Source organism: Hyla sarda, chromosome 2 (genome assembly GCF_029499605.1).
Source record: "Hyla sarda isolate aHylSar1 chromosome 2, aHylSar1.hap1, whole genome shotgun sequence".
NCBI lineage: Eukaryota > Metazoa > Chordata > Amphibia > Anura > Hylidae > Hyla > Hyla sarda.
Genome location: NC_079190.1, coordinates 11,251,771 through 11,268,241, shown reverse-complemented (window position 1 = coordinate 11,268,241; position 16,471 = coordinate 11,251,771). Strand labels below are relative to the sequence as shown.

The 16,471-nt window shown below is 45.4% G+C and overlaps 1 protein-coding gene across 3 annotated transcripts in view; it reads right to left on the bottom strand.

Moving 5' to 3' along the window:
- Positions 1-348: 348 nt before the first annotated feature.
- Positions 349-16,471, bottom strand: part of LOC130358226 (glycerophosphodiester phosphodiesterase domain-containing protein 5-like) — a 96,866-nt gene continuing 80,743 nt past the window's right edge. For 2 of the 3 annotated variants that reach the window (XM_056561147.1, XM_056561146.1), the window contains exons 13-16: positions 12,073-12,220; positions 11,544-11,626; positions 4,910-4,989; positions 349-1,678 (exon numbers count right to left, since the gene is read on the bottom strand). In XM_056561147.1, the coding sequence (XP_056417122.1) occupies positions 1,575-1,678; positions 4,910-4,989; positions 11,544-11,626; positions 12,073-12,220 (415 nt within the window). In that variant the 3' untranslated portion in view covers positions 349-1,574. The remainder of the gene's footprint in view (positions 1,679-4,909; positions 4,990-11,543; positions 11,627-12,072; positions 12,221-16,471) is intronic. The other variant, XM_056561145.1, reaches the window with a different exon arrangement.

Below are 16,471 nucleotides of genomic sequence, written 5' to 3'. Positions count from 1 at the left end.
TTGTGTCTTTTATGGTTTTGTAACCCCCTGTTTAAAAAATAAAATAAAAAAAAAGGATAAATAAAGATTTGAATTGGGTCCTGATTTTAGTTCTCATATGTACTACTTATGTTGTGACTAAATCTATAACCCAAAGGGCATAAGAGGCCCAATAGCCTATAACTAACTAAACCCCAGGGCTGTAGCCCTGGGTATAACACCCCTAGTAATACACCCTTTAACATTTTACTTTTATTGTGCACCAATATAAAAAAAAAATTCTTATAAAACTTATTCCAGTGGAGACAGTGAGCTATATATATATATATATATATATATATATATATATATATATACTGGAAGTACACTGCATATACGTAGTGATCCACTGGAAAATGCTTAAAATAGAACACTATATTGCCAGCCTCAACATGTTTCGCCGTTACAACGGCGTCCTCAAGAGGCAAATAGTGGCAATGGCTATTATGATGCTGACACTGTGGGCACCAAAACTAGTCTGACACTGCAGGGAGGTGGTGGTACTATGGGCATCACAGGGAGTATTACAATGGTAGGACTACGGGCATCACGGGACCTTATGATGTCATAGCATGGGTCTTACAGGGACTATTATAATAGTAGTACTATGGGCACCCCAAGGATTATTATTGTAGTACTATTGGCATCACAGGGACTTATGTTGGCACTGGTATGGGCACCAAAGGGACTAGTATTATAGTAGTCCTATGGGCACTACACAAAATTATCATGGCAGTAATATGAGCACAACAGGGACTTATGATGGTCATAGTTTGGGCACGACAGGGACATATTATGGTAGTACTATGGGCACCACAGGGACTTATGATGGTAGTACTATGGGCACCACAGGGACGTATGATGGTAGTAGTCTGGGCACTGCAGGGACTATTATGATGGTAGTAGTCTGGGCACTGCAGGGACTATTATGATGGTAGTAGTCTGGGCACTGCAGGGACTATTATGATGGTAGTAGTCTGGGCACTGCAGGGACTATTATGATGGTAGTAGTCTGGGCACTGCAGGGACTATTATGATGGTAGTAGTCTGGGCACTGCAGGGACTATTATGATGGTAGTAGTCTGGGCACTGCAGGGACTATTATGATGGTAGTAGTCTGGGCACTGCAGGAACTATTATGATGGTAGTAGTCTGGGCACTGCAGGGACTATTATGATGGTAGTAGTCTGGGCACTGCAGGGACTATTATGATGGTCGTAGTCTATGAGCACATCAGTGAGTCCAACACTACAGGGACTCCTAACGTGGGCACTGTATGCCACCACTATGGGCATTGTGGCCATCACCCAGGAGTGCTTTAGAAGGTGGCATTGAATGGTCACAGCTCTTCATCCATCCCTCCCGTCTGTCGCCCGCTGCGGGCGGAGTACCAGTCCATTCTCCACCTGGGGCAACGGGATGGCGACCACTGTCCAAGGATTTAGACGCGAGAACGCTTCTAGTCCGTGGTCAGGCTGGTACGGTGGCAGAGGGAGGAGAAGCTCCATCATGGCGTCCCAGATGGTGCTGAGCCTTCCTCTGTCTATGTCTCCCGCTCAGACAATCTCGCCGGAGCCCAGGTTCTCTCCATTGGGTCTCGCAGACGGGGTGGTTGGGAGACTCCTTCCATAGCTGTCTTCAGATACCGACATATCCATCTCTGTAGGAAGAGAAGACGATCGGTCAAACAGTGTGCCTCCAGCTGTTGCAAAACTACCACTCACAGCATGCCCGGACAGCCAACGGCTGTCCGGGCATGCTGGGAGTGGTAGTTTTGCAACAGCTGGAGGCGCGCTGTTTGGAAAACGATATTCTAGTGTAACAACCACCTCTGACCACTAGATGGCAATGTAGCATTTTACGTCGTGTGGATTTTACGCTTTTTTTTATTATTTTTTTTTAGCTTTTTCCTCCGGTTTCATTTAGTCCTATTGTCAGGAGGCGACAATTATTCGACCAATAATCACAATTGAGGTGTTTTATGAAGATTACAGAGCATGTGGAATTTTTGCTGAATTATTTTTTTACTGCATTTTGGCTGTAATTTTCCCATTTCCACAATTTCTGCAAAATACGACCTTTTATTACAAAATATATTGTGTAGCTAAGAGGTGTATAACTATTATATATACTGATCTCGTAGAGATAGCAGCAGTATACAGATGGAGCTGGAGGGGAGGTGTATAACTATTATATATACTGATCTCGTAGAGATAGCAGCAGTATACAGATGGAGCTGGAGGGGAGGTGTATAACTATTATATATACTGATCTCGTAGAGATAGCAGCAGTATACAGATGGAGCTGGAGGGGAGGTGTATAACTATTATATATACTGATCTCGTAGAGATAGCAGCAGTATACAGATGGAGCTGGAGGGGAGGTGTATAACTATTATATATACTGATCTCGTAGAGATAGCAGCAGTATACAGATGGAGCTGGAGGGGAGGTGTATAACTATTATATATACTGATCTCGTAGAGATAGCAGCAGTATACAGATGGAGCTGGAGGGGAGGTGTATAACTATTATATATACTGATCCCATAGAGATAGTAGCAGTATACAGACAGAGCTGGAGGGGAGGTATATAACTATTATATATACTGATCTCATGCAGATAGTAGCAGTATACAGATAGAGCTGGAGGGGAGGTGTATAACTACTATATATACTGCTCTCGTAGAGATAGCAGCAGTATACAGATGGAGCTGGAGGGGAGGTGTATAACTATTATATATACTGATCTCATAGAGATAGCAGCAGTATACAGATAGAGCTGGAGGGGAGGTGTATAACTATTATATATACTGATCTCGTAGAGATAGCAGCAGTATACAGATGGAGCTGGAGGGGAGGTGTATAACTATTATATATACTGACCTCATAGAGATAGCAGCAGTATACAGATAGAGCTGGAGGGGAGGTGTATAACTATTATATATACTGATCTCGTAGAGATAGCAGCAGTATACAGATGGAGCTGGAGGGGAGGTGTATAACTACTATAGCTACTGATCTCATGCAGATAGCAGCAGTATACAGATAGAGCTGGAGGGGAGGTGTATAACTATTATATATACTGATCTCGTAGAGATAGCAGCAGTATACAGATGGAGCTGGAGGGGAGGTGTATAACTATTATATATACTGATCTCGTAGAGATAGCAGCAGTATACAGATGGAGCTGGAGGGGAGGTGTATAACTATTATATATACTGATCTCGTAGAGATAGCAGCAGTATACAGATGGAGCTGGAGGGGAGGTGTATAACTATTATATATACTGATCTCGTAGAGATAGCAGCAGTATACAGATGGAGCTGGAGGGGAGGTGTATAACTACTATATATACTGATCTCGTAGAGATAGGAGCAGTATACAGATGGAGCTGGAGGGGAGGTGTATAACTATTATATATACTGATCTCATGCAGATAGTAGCAGTATACAGATAGAGCTGGAGGGGAGGGGTATAACTATTATATATACTGATCTCGTAGAGATAGCAGCAGTATACAGATGGAGCTGGAGGGGAGGTGTATAACTACTATATATACTGATCTCATGCAGATAGTAGCAGTATACAGATAGAGCTGGAGGGGAGGTGTATAACTACTATATATACTGATCTCGTAGAGATAGCAGCAGTATACAGATGGAGCTGGAGGGGAGGTGTATAACTATTATATATACTGATCTCATAGAGATAGCAGCAGTATACAGATAGAGCTGGAGGGGAGGTGTATAACTATTATATATACTGATCTCGTAGAGATAGCAGCAGTATACAGATGGAGCTGGAGGGGATGTGTATAACTATTATATATACTGATCTTGTAGAGATAGCAGCAGTATACAGATGGAGCTGGAGGGGAGGTGTATAACTATTATATATACTGATCTCGTAGAGATAGCAGCAGTATACAGATAGAGCTGGAGGGGAGGTGTATAACTATTATATATACTGATCTCGTAGAGATAGCAGCAGTATACAGATGGAGCTGGAGGGGAGGTGTATAACTATTATATATACTGATCTCATAGAGATAGAAGCAGTATACAGATAGAGCTGGAGGGGAGGTGTATAACTATTATATATACTGATCTCGTAGAGATAGCAGCAGTATACAGATGGAGCTGGAGGGGAGGTGTATAACTACTATATATACTGATCCCATAGAGATAGCAGCAGTATACAGATAGAGCTGGAGGGGAGGTGTATAACTACTATAAATCCTGATCCTATAGAGATAGCAGCAGTATACAGATAGAGCTGAAGGGAAGATGTATTACTGCTATATCTCCTGATCCCATAGAGATAGTAGCAGCAGTATACAGATAGAGCTGGAAGAGAGGTGTATAACTACTATATATCCTGATCTCATAGAGATAGAGCTGGAAGGTAGGTATATAAACTGATCGCATAGAGATAGCCGCAGCAGTATACAGATAGAGCTGGAGGGGAGGTGTACAACTAATCTATATCCTGATCTCCTAGAGATAGCAGTATACAGGTAGAGCTGGGAGGGGAGGGGTTTGGGATCTGCCCGGAGCGATCTGATAGGTGATGTCATCCTGTTGTTCACAGTAAGTCAGCTGACTCAGGACTGACACATTAAACATTGTGGTTTTCTAGTGATCACATGACCCAGTTACTGGGGGGACAAAGAGAATCAACTAACACTATGACTGGCCATGGTGGGATGGAGAAGGGACTAAGAAGGTCCAGCCCCAGGGACTGAGGGACCAAGCGTCTCAGTCAAGAGGAACCAGAAGTCTGGTAAAGACGCACAGAACCGGGGTGAGTTACATCCACAAACTGCATCAAACATGACTGCAGTATTAGGACCTGTGGACAGGGGGCGCCCTGCTTCACTACCCCACTCACCTGTTTTAAATGTGTTGTAGAATCCACTGTCAGGAATCTCATTACTTTCTGGGCAACATGGGAGACCCCTTTCTCTCCACCTAAAGGCATAAAATACAGAGATAGGTATTAATCTGCTACACTAGCACACCAGGGAAATGGATATTATCACCTCCACTACACTAGCACACCAGGGAAATGGGTATTATCCCCTCCACTACACTAGAACACCAGGGAAATGGGTATTATCCTCTGCACTACACTAGCACACCAGGGAAATGGGTATTATCCCCTCCACTACACTAGAACACCAGGGAAATGGGTATTATCCCCTCCACTACACTAGCACACCAGGGAAATGGGTATTATCCTCTGCACTACACTAGCACACCAGGGAAATGGGTATTATCCCCCACACTACACTAGCACACCTGGGAAATGGGTATTATCCCCCGCACTACACTAGCACACCAGGGAAATGGGTATTATCCCCCGCACTACACTAGAACACCAGTGAAATGGATATTATCACCTCCCCTACACTAGAACACCAGGGAAATGGATATTATCACCTCCACTACACTAGAACACCAGGGAAATGGGTATTATCCCCCGCACTACACTAGCACACCAGGGAAATGGGTATTATCCCCTCCACTACACTAGCACACCAGGGAAATGGGTATTATCCCCTCCACTACACTAGCACACCAGGGAAATGGGTATTAACCCCTGCACTACACTAGAACACCAGGGAAATGGGTATTATCCCCTCCACTACACTAGAACACCAGGGAAATGGGTATTATCCCCTCCACTACACTAGAACACCAGGGAAATGGGTATTAACCCCTGCACTACACTAGAACACCAGGGAAATGGGTATTATCCCCTCCACTACACTAGAACACCAGGGAAATGGGTATTATCCCCTCCACTACACTAGAACACCAGGGAAATGGGTATTATCCCCCGCACTACACTAGCACACCAGGGAAATGGGTATTATCCCCTCCACTACACTAGAACACCAGGGAAATGGATATTATCACCTCCACTACACTAGTACACCAGGGAAATGGATATTATCCCCTGCACTACACTAGAACACCAGGGAAATGGATATTATCACCTCCACTACACTAGTACACCAGGGAAATGGGTATTATCCCCTCCACTACACTAGCACACCAGGGAAATGTGTATTATCCCCCGCACTACAGTAGCACACCTGGGAAATGGGTATTCTCCCCTCCACTACACTAGCGCACCAGGGAAATGGGTATTATCCCCTGCACTACACTAGCACACCAGGGAAATGGGTATTTTCCCCTACACTACACTAGCAGACCAGGGAAATGGGTATTATCCCCTCCACGGCACTAGCACACCAGGGAAATGGGTATTATCCCCTCCACTACACTAGCACACCAGGGAAATGTGTATTATCTCCTCCACTACACTAGAACACCAGGGAAATGGATATTATCCCCTCCACTACACTAGCACACCAGGGAAATGGGTATTATCTCCTCCACTACACTAGCACACCAGGGAAATGGGTATTATCCCCTCCACGGCACTAGCACACCAGGGAAATGGGTATTATCCCCTCCACTACACTAGCACACCAGGGAAATGTGTATTATCTCCTCCACTACACTAGAACACCAGGGAAATGGATATTATCCCCTCCACTACACTAGCACACCAGGGAAATGGGTATTATCTCCTCCACTACACTAGCACACCAGGGAAATGGGTATTATCCCCTCCACTACACTACAGCACCAGGGAAATGGGTATTATCCCCTCCACTACACTAGCACACCAGGAAAATGGGTATTATCCCCTCCACTACACTAGAAAACCAGGGAAATGTGTATTATCCCCCGCACTACAGTAGCACACCTGGGAAATTGGTATTATCCCTCCACTACACTAGCGCACCAGGGAAATGGGTATTATCCCCTGCACTACACTAGCACACCAGGGAAATGGGTATTATCCCCTTCACTACACTAGCACACCAGGGAAATGGGTATTATCCCCTCCACTGCACTAGCACACCAGGGAAATGGGTATTATCCCCTACACTGCACTAGCACACCAGGGAAATGGGTATTATCCCCTCCACTGCACTAGCACACCAGGGAAATGGGTATTATCCCCTCCACTACACTAGCACACCAGGGAAATGGGTATTATCCCCTCCACTACACTAGAACACCAGGGAAATGGATATTATCCCCTCCACTACACTAGCACACCAGGGAAATGGGTATTATCTCCTCCACTACTCTAGCACACTAGGGAAATGGGTATTATCCCCTCCACTACACTACAACACCAGGGAAATGGGTATTATCCCCTCCACTACACTAGCACACCAGGGAAATGGGTATTATCCCCTCCACTACACTAGCACACCAGGGAAATGTGTATTATCCCCCGCACTACAGTAGCACACCTGGGAAATGGGTATTATCCCCTCCACTACACTACAACACCAGGGAAATGGGTATTATCCCCTCCACTACAGTAGCACACCAGGGAAATGGGTATTATCTCCTCCACTACACTAGAACACCAGGGAAATGGGTATTATCCCCTCCACTACACTAGAACACCAGGGAAATGGGTATTATCCCCTCCACTACACTAGCACACCAGGGAAATGGGTATTATCCCCTCCACTACACTAGAACACCAGGGAAATGGGTATTATCCCCTCCACTACACTAGCACACCAGGGAAATGGGTATTATCCCCTCCACTACACTAGCACACCAGGGAAATGTGTATTATCCCCCGCACTACAGTAGAACACCTGGGAAATGGGTATTATCCCCTCCACTACACTAGAACACCAGGGAAATGGGTATTATCCCCTCCACTGCACTAGCACACCAGGGGAATGGGTATTATCCCCTCCACTACATTAGTACACCAGGGAAATGGGTATTATCCCCTCCACTACACTAGCCCACCAGGGAAATGGGTATTCTCCCCTCCACTACACTAGCACACCAGGAAAATGGGTATTATCCCCTCCACTGCACTAGCACACCAGGGAAATGGGTATTATCCCCTCCACTACACTAGCACACCAGGGAAATGGGTATTATCCCCTCCACTGCACTAGCACACCAGGGAAATGGGTATTATCCCCTCCACTACACTAGAACACCAGGGAAATGGGTATTATCCCCTCCACTGCACTAGCACACCAGGGAAATGGGTATTATCCCCTCCACTACACTAGCACACCAGGGAAATGGGTATTATCCCCTCCACTGCACTAGCACACCAGGGAAATGGGTATTATCCCCTCCACTACACTACCACACCAGGGAAATGGGTATTATCCCCTTCACTACACTAGCACACCAGGGAAATGGGTATTATCTCCTCCACTGCACTAGCACACCAAGGAAATGGGTATTATCTCCTCCACTACACTAGCGCACAGGGGAAATGGGTATTATCCCCTGCACTACACTAGCACACCAGGGAAATGGGTATTATCCCCTGCACTACACTAGCACACCAGGGAAATGGGTATTATCCCCTCCACTACACTAGAACACCAGGGAAATAGGTATTATCCCCTTCACTACACTAGCGCACCAGGGAAATGGGTATTATCCCCCCCCCCCCACTACACTAGCACACCAGGGAAATGGATATTATCTCCTCCACTACACTAGCACACCAGGGAAATGGGTATTATCCCCTACACTACACTAGCACACCAGGGAAATGGGTATTATCCCCTCCACTACACTAGCACACCAAGGAAATGGGTATTACCCCCTCCACTACACTAGAACACCAGGGAAATGGGTATTATCCCCTCCACTATACTAGCACACCAGGGAAATGGCTATCATCCCCTCTACTACACTAGAACACCAGGGAAATGGGTATTACCCCTTCACTACACTAGAACACCAGGGAAATGGGTATTATCCCCTGCACTACACTAGACCGCCAGGGAACCAGGTGTTAACCCGTCCACTATCTTAGACCATGGAAATAGGTTCTAAAACCACCACAACACCAGAGCACATGTATTAGCAATTCTGCTTACCCCAGCTCACCAGGGAATCATTTATTAACTACTTCACCTCCACAAACCACCAGACAACTGGATATTAATCTTTTAACTTCTCTAGATCACCAGGGAATTTGGTTACTATCCCCTCCACTACACCAGCACATGAGGGAAACAGGTATTAATCCAACCAGAACCCCGATCCTAAGAAGGTCCCCCGATTTTAGCACTGACTTGCGCTCTGGAGGCGGGCCCGCCGGCGGGCCCGCCTCCAGAGCGCAAGTCAGTGCTGAAAGAGGGGGACCTTCGGAGGATCTGGGTTCCGGACTGCAGGTAGATATAGCAGTCCGATACCCCGCATCGGTCTCTCTGTTCACCCGCACTATAACCCAGTGTATCGGATTATAATGCGGGCGAACGGGTGACTATTTTCCTTTAACCAATCTGCTACCCTAGACCACCAGGGAAACAGCTATTAACACTTTCACTACTCTAAACCACTAGGGAAACAGGCACTGAATTCACCAGTACCTTAGACCACCAACATTATCATAGGAATACTGAAAGACACTGCCTTAGACTATATGAAAAAAAGCAATACACACTAGACCTCCAGGGAAGTTAGCATTAACCCTTGTATGCCCTAAACCACTAAACATTTTGGCATTTACCCCTTCAATAACCTAGGGAACATGACAAGCTAACATTAACAATTCCACTACCCTAGGCCACCAAGGATATTTGCATTTATAATGTAACTGCCCTAGACCACCAGGGGACATTAGGATGAATGCCTGGATGGTGTGTGGCTGACCATTTGTCACTATCCAATAACATGTACGGTATCTAGTGTGTTGTGTTCTGGTCAGCACATATGGGTCTCACTGTATGTGAGGTGGGGCACGTGTGGTGTCCCTGGTCTTGTCCCTGTCTAAAGTCCCCTCAGCCAGACTCCCTCCATTTCCATAGGGCTCTCCGGCAGGGCTTACCCCCTGGTCGCCTCATATAAATTGTGTGGATATATTATTTAATGTATAGGAAATATAAATGTATTGGACCGTTCCCGGGTCATGTGATGTACAGTTGTGATGTATAATTGTTTAAGGACCTTACTGGGTCATGTGATGTACAGTTGTGATGTATAATTGTTTAAGGACCTTACTGGGTCATGTGATGTACCCAGAGTTCACTGGGTTCAGGACTTACAGGTTTGCTGACCAATGAGCTTAGTCCAGCCCCCTATTATATAAAGGGCTGTAGTCTGTAAATTCTCTCTCTTGAGACCTGGACACTAAAGAAGCACGATCAGCATAACTTCATTCAATCCATCTAGGCCAAAGCCTGAAAGGACCAGCAGCCACTAAAACCGTGAGTTATCAAGCTCAACCTATCAAATCCTGTGTGACTACTACCTGCTAAAATCTTAGAATTAGTGGCACAGTGGCCTGCATAAAAAAGCTCATTATTTCAAGTCGAAGCAAAACCTGCGAGGAACCTGCATCCCGGTTCTCTCCCAAAGACTGTATAATTGTAAAGACTGTTGCATATCAGTTAAAGTAACGTTTTCCGGTTACCGTATTTTTCGCCCTATAGGACGCACCGGCATATAAGACGCACCCAATTTTAAAGGTGCAAAATCTAGAAAAAAAAGATTCTGCACCCAACAGTGATCTTCAACCTGCGGACCTCCAGATGTTGCAAAACTACAACTCCCAGCATGCCCGGACAGCCGTTGGCTGTCCGGGCATGCTGGGAGTTGTAGTTTTGCAACATCTGGAGGTCCGCAGGTTGAAGATCACTGGTATAGGAGGTAATACTCACGTGTCCCCGCCGCTCCGGACCCTTCACCGCTGCCCTGGATGTCGCTCCATCGCTGTCGCCGCGTCCCCTTGGTGTACTCGACGCTCCGGACGTCTTTATCCCCGGCATCCACGCTCTCCGTCGCCGCCATCACGTCGCTATGCACGCCGCTCCTATTGGATGACGGGACGGCGTGCGCAGCGACGTGATGACGACGAAGGAGAGCGCCGGCCATGCAGGGGATCCCGGCACGGAGCAGACACCGAGGAGGCAGGTAAGGTCCCTCCCGGTGTCCTGTAAGCTGTTCGGGACGCCGCGATTTCACCGCAGCGCTCCCGAACAGCCCGACTGAGTTAGTGTCACTTTCGCTTCAGATGCGGCGGTCAGCTTTGATCGCTGCGTCTGAAGGGTTAATACAGGGCATCACCGCGATCGGTGATGTCCTGTATTAGCCGCGGGTCCTGGCCGTTGATGGCCGCAGGGACCGCCGCGATGGGGGTGTGTATTCGCCGTATAAGACGCAACAACTTTCCCCCCCAGTTTTGGGGAAGAAAAAGTGCGTCTTATACGGCGTAAAATACGGTACTTCATAAAATTTGCTGTGGACATTCCGTTTATTCTCCCTGTCGTTTGTGGGCCGGTTAGCGGCAGGAACATTACTATTGAGCAAACCTCACCCTGGCGTCACGAAAACTAAGGGTTAATACCACCAGACCCAGACTCTTCACCATTGCAACACCCCAGACACCCCATACGTATATAGCGGGGGACATCAGGTATCAGACAGGTCGGACTCACCAGTGCAGCACAAAGATGAGAGTGATCAGTAAAGCTGAAAGGAGATCAGTGAGGATCCACATGAGACTGTACTGAGCCGGGGTCTGCAACACAATACAGGGGGAGAGGTCATGTGACTTATTATGGCTCAATATATGCAGAATAGTATTCACGTTCAGCGCTCCGTCATGGTGGGGGTTGTAGTTGTAGAATTGTATTGTAGTCTGGTCATGTGATCAGGTTCTCATGGGGGTTGTAGTGCTCTATGTACGGACTGTAATAGTTGTATTATGGTCATGTGGTCAGGTTCTCCTGGGGGTTGTAGTACTCTATGTACGGACTGTAATTGTTGTATTATGGTCATGTGGTCAGGTTCTCATGGGGGTTGTAGTGCTCTATGTATGGACTGTAATAGTTGTATTATGGTCATGTGATCAGGTTCTCATGGGGGTTGTAGTGCTCTATGTATGGACTGTAATAGTTGTATTATGGTCATGTGGTCGGGAGCTGTTAGTCCCCAATAATCTACCATCACTGTTCTCCATATTACCAGGAGGAACATGGGCTCCTCTATCTTCTTCAGCTCACGGACAGAATTGGTGGTGACGGAATAAGCTCCGGAGCACCAGGCCAAGGAGAAGAGCCACGGCTCACTGACCACGTACAGGTTGGTGGTGATATTGGCCGCCGCGTATTTACTGCAATACAGAAGAAATACAAGTATATAAACTACAGGGAGACATAACAATACATTACAGGAACGAGAAGAAATATAGTGGTATTATATTCTTGTATATAGGAGCAGTATTATAGTAGTTATATTCTTGTATATAGGAGGCAGTATTATAGTAGTTATATTCTTGTATATAGGAGCAGTATTATAGTAATTATATTCTTGTATATAGGAGCAGTATTATAGAAGTTATATTCTTGTATATAGGAGACAGTATTATAGTAGTTATATTCTTGTATATAGGAGCAGTATTATAGTAGTTATATTCTTGTATATAGGAGGCAGTATTATAGTAGTTATATTCTTGTATATAGGGGCAGTATTATAGTAGTTATATTCTTGTATATAGGAGCAGTATTATAGTAGTTATATTCTTGTATATAGGAGGCAGTATTATAGTATTTATATTCTTGTATATAGGAGCAGTATTATAGTAGTTATATTCTTGTATATAGGAGCAGTATAATAGTAGTTATATTCTTGTATATAGGAGCAGTATTATAGTAGTTATATTCTTGTATATAGGAGCAGTATTATAGTAGTTATATTCTTGTATATAGGAGCAGTATTATAGTAGTTATATTCTTGTATATAGGAGCAGTATTATAGTAGTTATATTCTTGTATATAGGAGCAGTATTATATTAGTTATATTCTTGTATATAGGAGCAGTATTATAGTAGTTATATTCTTGTATATAGGAGGCAGTATTATAGTAGTTATATTCTTGTATATAGGAGCAGTATTATAATAGTTATATTCTTGTATATAGGAGCAGTATTATAGTATTTATATTCTTGTATATAGGAGCAGTATTATAGTATTTATATTCTTGTATATAGGAGCAGTATTATAGTAGTTATATTCTTGTATATAGGAGCAGTATAATAGTAGTTATATTCTTGTATATAGGAGCAGTATTATAGTAGTTATATTCTTGTATATAGGAGCAGTATTATAGTAGTTATATTCTTGTATATAGGAGCAGTATTATAGTAGTTATATTCTTGTATATAGGAGCAGTATTATAGTAGTTATATTCTTGTATATAGGAGCAGTATTATATTAGTTATATTCTTGTATATAGGAGCAGTATTATAGTAGTTATATTCTTGTATATAGGAGGCAGTATTATAGTAGTTATATTCTTGTATATAGGAGCAGTATTATAATAGTTATATTCTTGTATATAGGAGCAGTATTATAGTAGTTATATTCTTGTATATAGGAGGCAGTATTATAGTAGTTATATTCTTGTATATAGGAGCAGTATTATAGTAGTTATATTCTTGTATATAGGGGCAGTATTATAGTAGTTATATTCTTGTATATAGGAGACAGTATTATAGTAGTTATATTCTTGTATATAGGGGCAGTATTATTGTAGTTATATTCTTGTATATAGGAGCAGTATTATAGTAGTTATATTCATGTATATAGGAGCAGTATTATAGTAGTTATATTCTTGTATATAGGAGCAGTATTATAGTAGTTATATTCTTGTATATAGGAGCAGTATTATATTAGTTATATTCTTGTATATAGGACCAGTATTATAGTAGTTATATTCTTGTATATAGGAGCAGTATTATAGTAGTTATATTCTTGTATATAGGAGCAGTATTATAGTAGTTATATTCTTGTATATAGGAGCAGTATTATAGTAGTTATATTCTTGTGTATAGGAGGCAGTATTATAGTAGTTATATTCTTGTATATAGGAGCAGTATTATAGTAATTATATTCTTGTGTATAGGAGGCAGTATTATAGTAGTTATATTCTTGTATATAGGAGGCAGCATTATAGTAGTTGTTTCTAGTTATATTCTGTGTATTATGGTCGGGGTGGCTCCGTATTAGTCTGTAGTGTGATATAACATTTCAGGACATTTAATAGGACATTTCTGGAGCCAGGTGCATGTGGGCGAATGTTGTTGTCGGGGACCATAAGACACAGCAGCGGGCTGCGAACCTGGATTGTATGTGTGGATAAAGAGCATTATCATTGGATCACTGCCACAATACAAGGCTTATAAATAGATTTGTGTTTAGACCCAACTAACATTAAATCATCCTTACAAGCAGAACACAAGGTTGACATTAAGAGAAGTAAGAGCAAGGAAGTAGCTTGTTGCCATGACAACACTGAGGGGCTTTATTAGTACATTATAACATGCAATGTCTGGACTGGTTGTAATACACTCATAACATCAAATTACGATAATTCCAGAACAGCCTTCAACAGGGCATGCTGGGAGTTGTAGTTTCACAACAGCTGGAGGTGCACAGTTTGGAGACCACTGCACTAGACATACCACTTTGTCCTATTTTAATAAGAACCCCCAATTATCATTGCTGGAAGGGGTGAAAACCACCTGCCTCCATCTTGCTTTGACCCACTGAGTTCTTGAACCAACAAAGTGTCTTGTGGTCTCTGCTGCAGATTCTGTAAGGTGTGAGGTGCGGCCTCCATGGATGGGACTTGGGGTGTGGCCTCCATGGATTGGACTTGAGGTGCGGCCTCCATAGAAGGGACTTGGGGTGCGGCCTCCATGGATGGGACTTGAGGTGTGGTCTCCATGGATGGGACTTGAGGTGCGGCCTCCATGGATGGGACTTGAGGTGCGGCCTCCATGGATGGGACTTGAGGTGCGGCCTCCATGGATTGGACTTGAGGTGCGGTCTCCATGGATGGGACTTGAGGTGCGGCCTCCATTGAAGGGACTTGAGGTGTGATCTCCTTTGAAGGGACTTGAGGTGTGATCTCCATAGAAGGGACTTGAGGTGTGGCCTCCATTGAAGGGACTTGAGGTGCAGCCTCCATGGATGGGACTTGAGGTGCGGCCTCCATGGATGGGACTTGGTGTGCTCTCCATAGAAGGGACTTGAGGTGCGGCCTACATAGAAGGGACTTGAGGTGCGGCCTCCATGGATGGGACTTGAGGTGCGGCCTCCATGGATGGGACTTGAGGTGCGGCCTCCATTGAAAGGACTTGAGGTGCAGCCTTCATGGATGGGACTTGAAGTGCGGCCTCCATTGAAGGGACTTGAGGTGCGACCTCCATGGATGGGACTTGAGGTGCGGCCTCCATGGATGGGACTTGAGGTGCGGCCTCCATGGATGGGACTTGAGGTGTGGCCTCCATGGATGGGACTTGAGGTGCGGCCTTCATAGAAGGGACTTGAGGTGCGGCCTCCATGGATGGGACTTGAGGTGCACCCTCCATGGATGGGACTTGAGGTGCGGCCTCCATGGATGGGGCTTGAGGTGCGGCCTCCATTGAAGGGACTTGAGGTGTGGCCTCCATGGATGGGACTTGAGGTGCGGCCTCCATAGAAGGGACTTGAGGTGCGGCCTCCATGGATGGGACTTGAGGTGCGGCCTCCATGGATGGGACTTGAGGTGCAGCCTCCATAGAAGGGACTTGAGGTGCGGCGTCCATAGATGGGACTTGAGGTGCAACCTCCATGGATGGGACTTGAGGTGTGGCCTCCATTGAAGGGACTTGAGGTGTGGCCTCCATGGATGGGACTTGGGGTGGGGCCTCCATCGATGGGACTTGAGGTGTGATCTCCATTGAAGGGACTTGAGGTGCAGCCTCCATGGATGGGACTTGAGGTGCGGCCTCCATGGATGGGACTTGAGGTGTGATCTCCATTGAAGGGACTTGAGGTGTGGCCTCCATTGAAGGGACTTGAGGTGCAGCCTCCATGGATGGGACTTGAAGTGCGGCCTCCATTAAAGGGACTTGAGGTGCGGCATCCATAGATGGGACTTGGTGTGCTCTCCATAGAAGGGACTTGAGGTGCGGCCTCCATTGAAGGGACTTGAGGTGCGGCCTCCATGGATGGGACTTGAGGTGCGGCCTCCATGGATTGGACTTGAGGTGCGGCCTCCATTGAAGGGACTTGAGGTGTGGCCTCCATGGATGGGACTTGAGGTGCGGCCTCCATAGAAGGGACTTGAGGTGCGGCGTCCATAGATGGGACTTGAGGTGCAACCTCCATGGATGGGACTTGAGGTGTGGCCTCCATTGAAGGGACTTGAGGTGTGGCCTCCATGGATGGGACTTGAGGTGGGGCCTCCATGGATGGGACTTGAGGTGTGATCTCCATTGAAGGGACTTGAGGTGCGGCCTCCATGGATGGGACTTGAGGTGCGGCCTCCATGGATGGGACTTGAGGTGCGGCCTCCATGGATGGGACTTGAGGTGCGG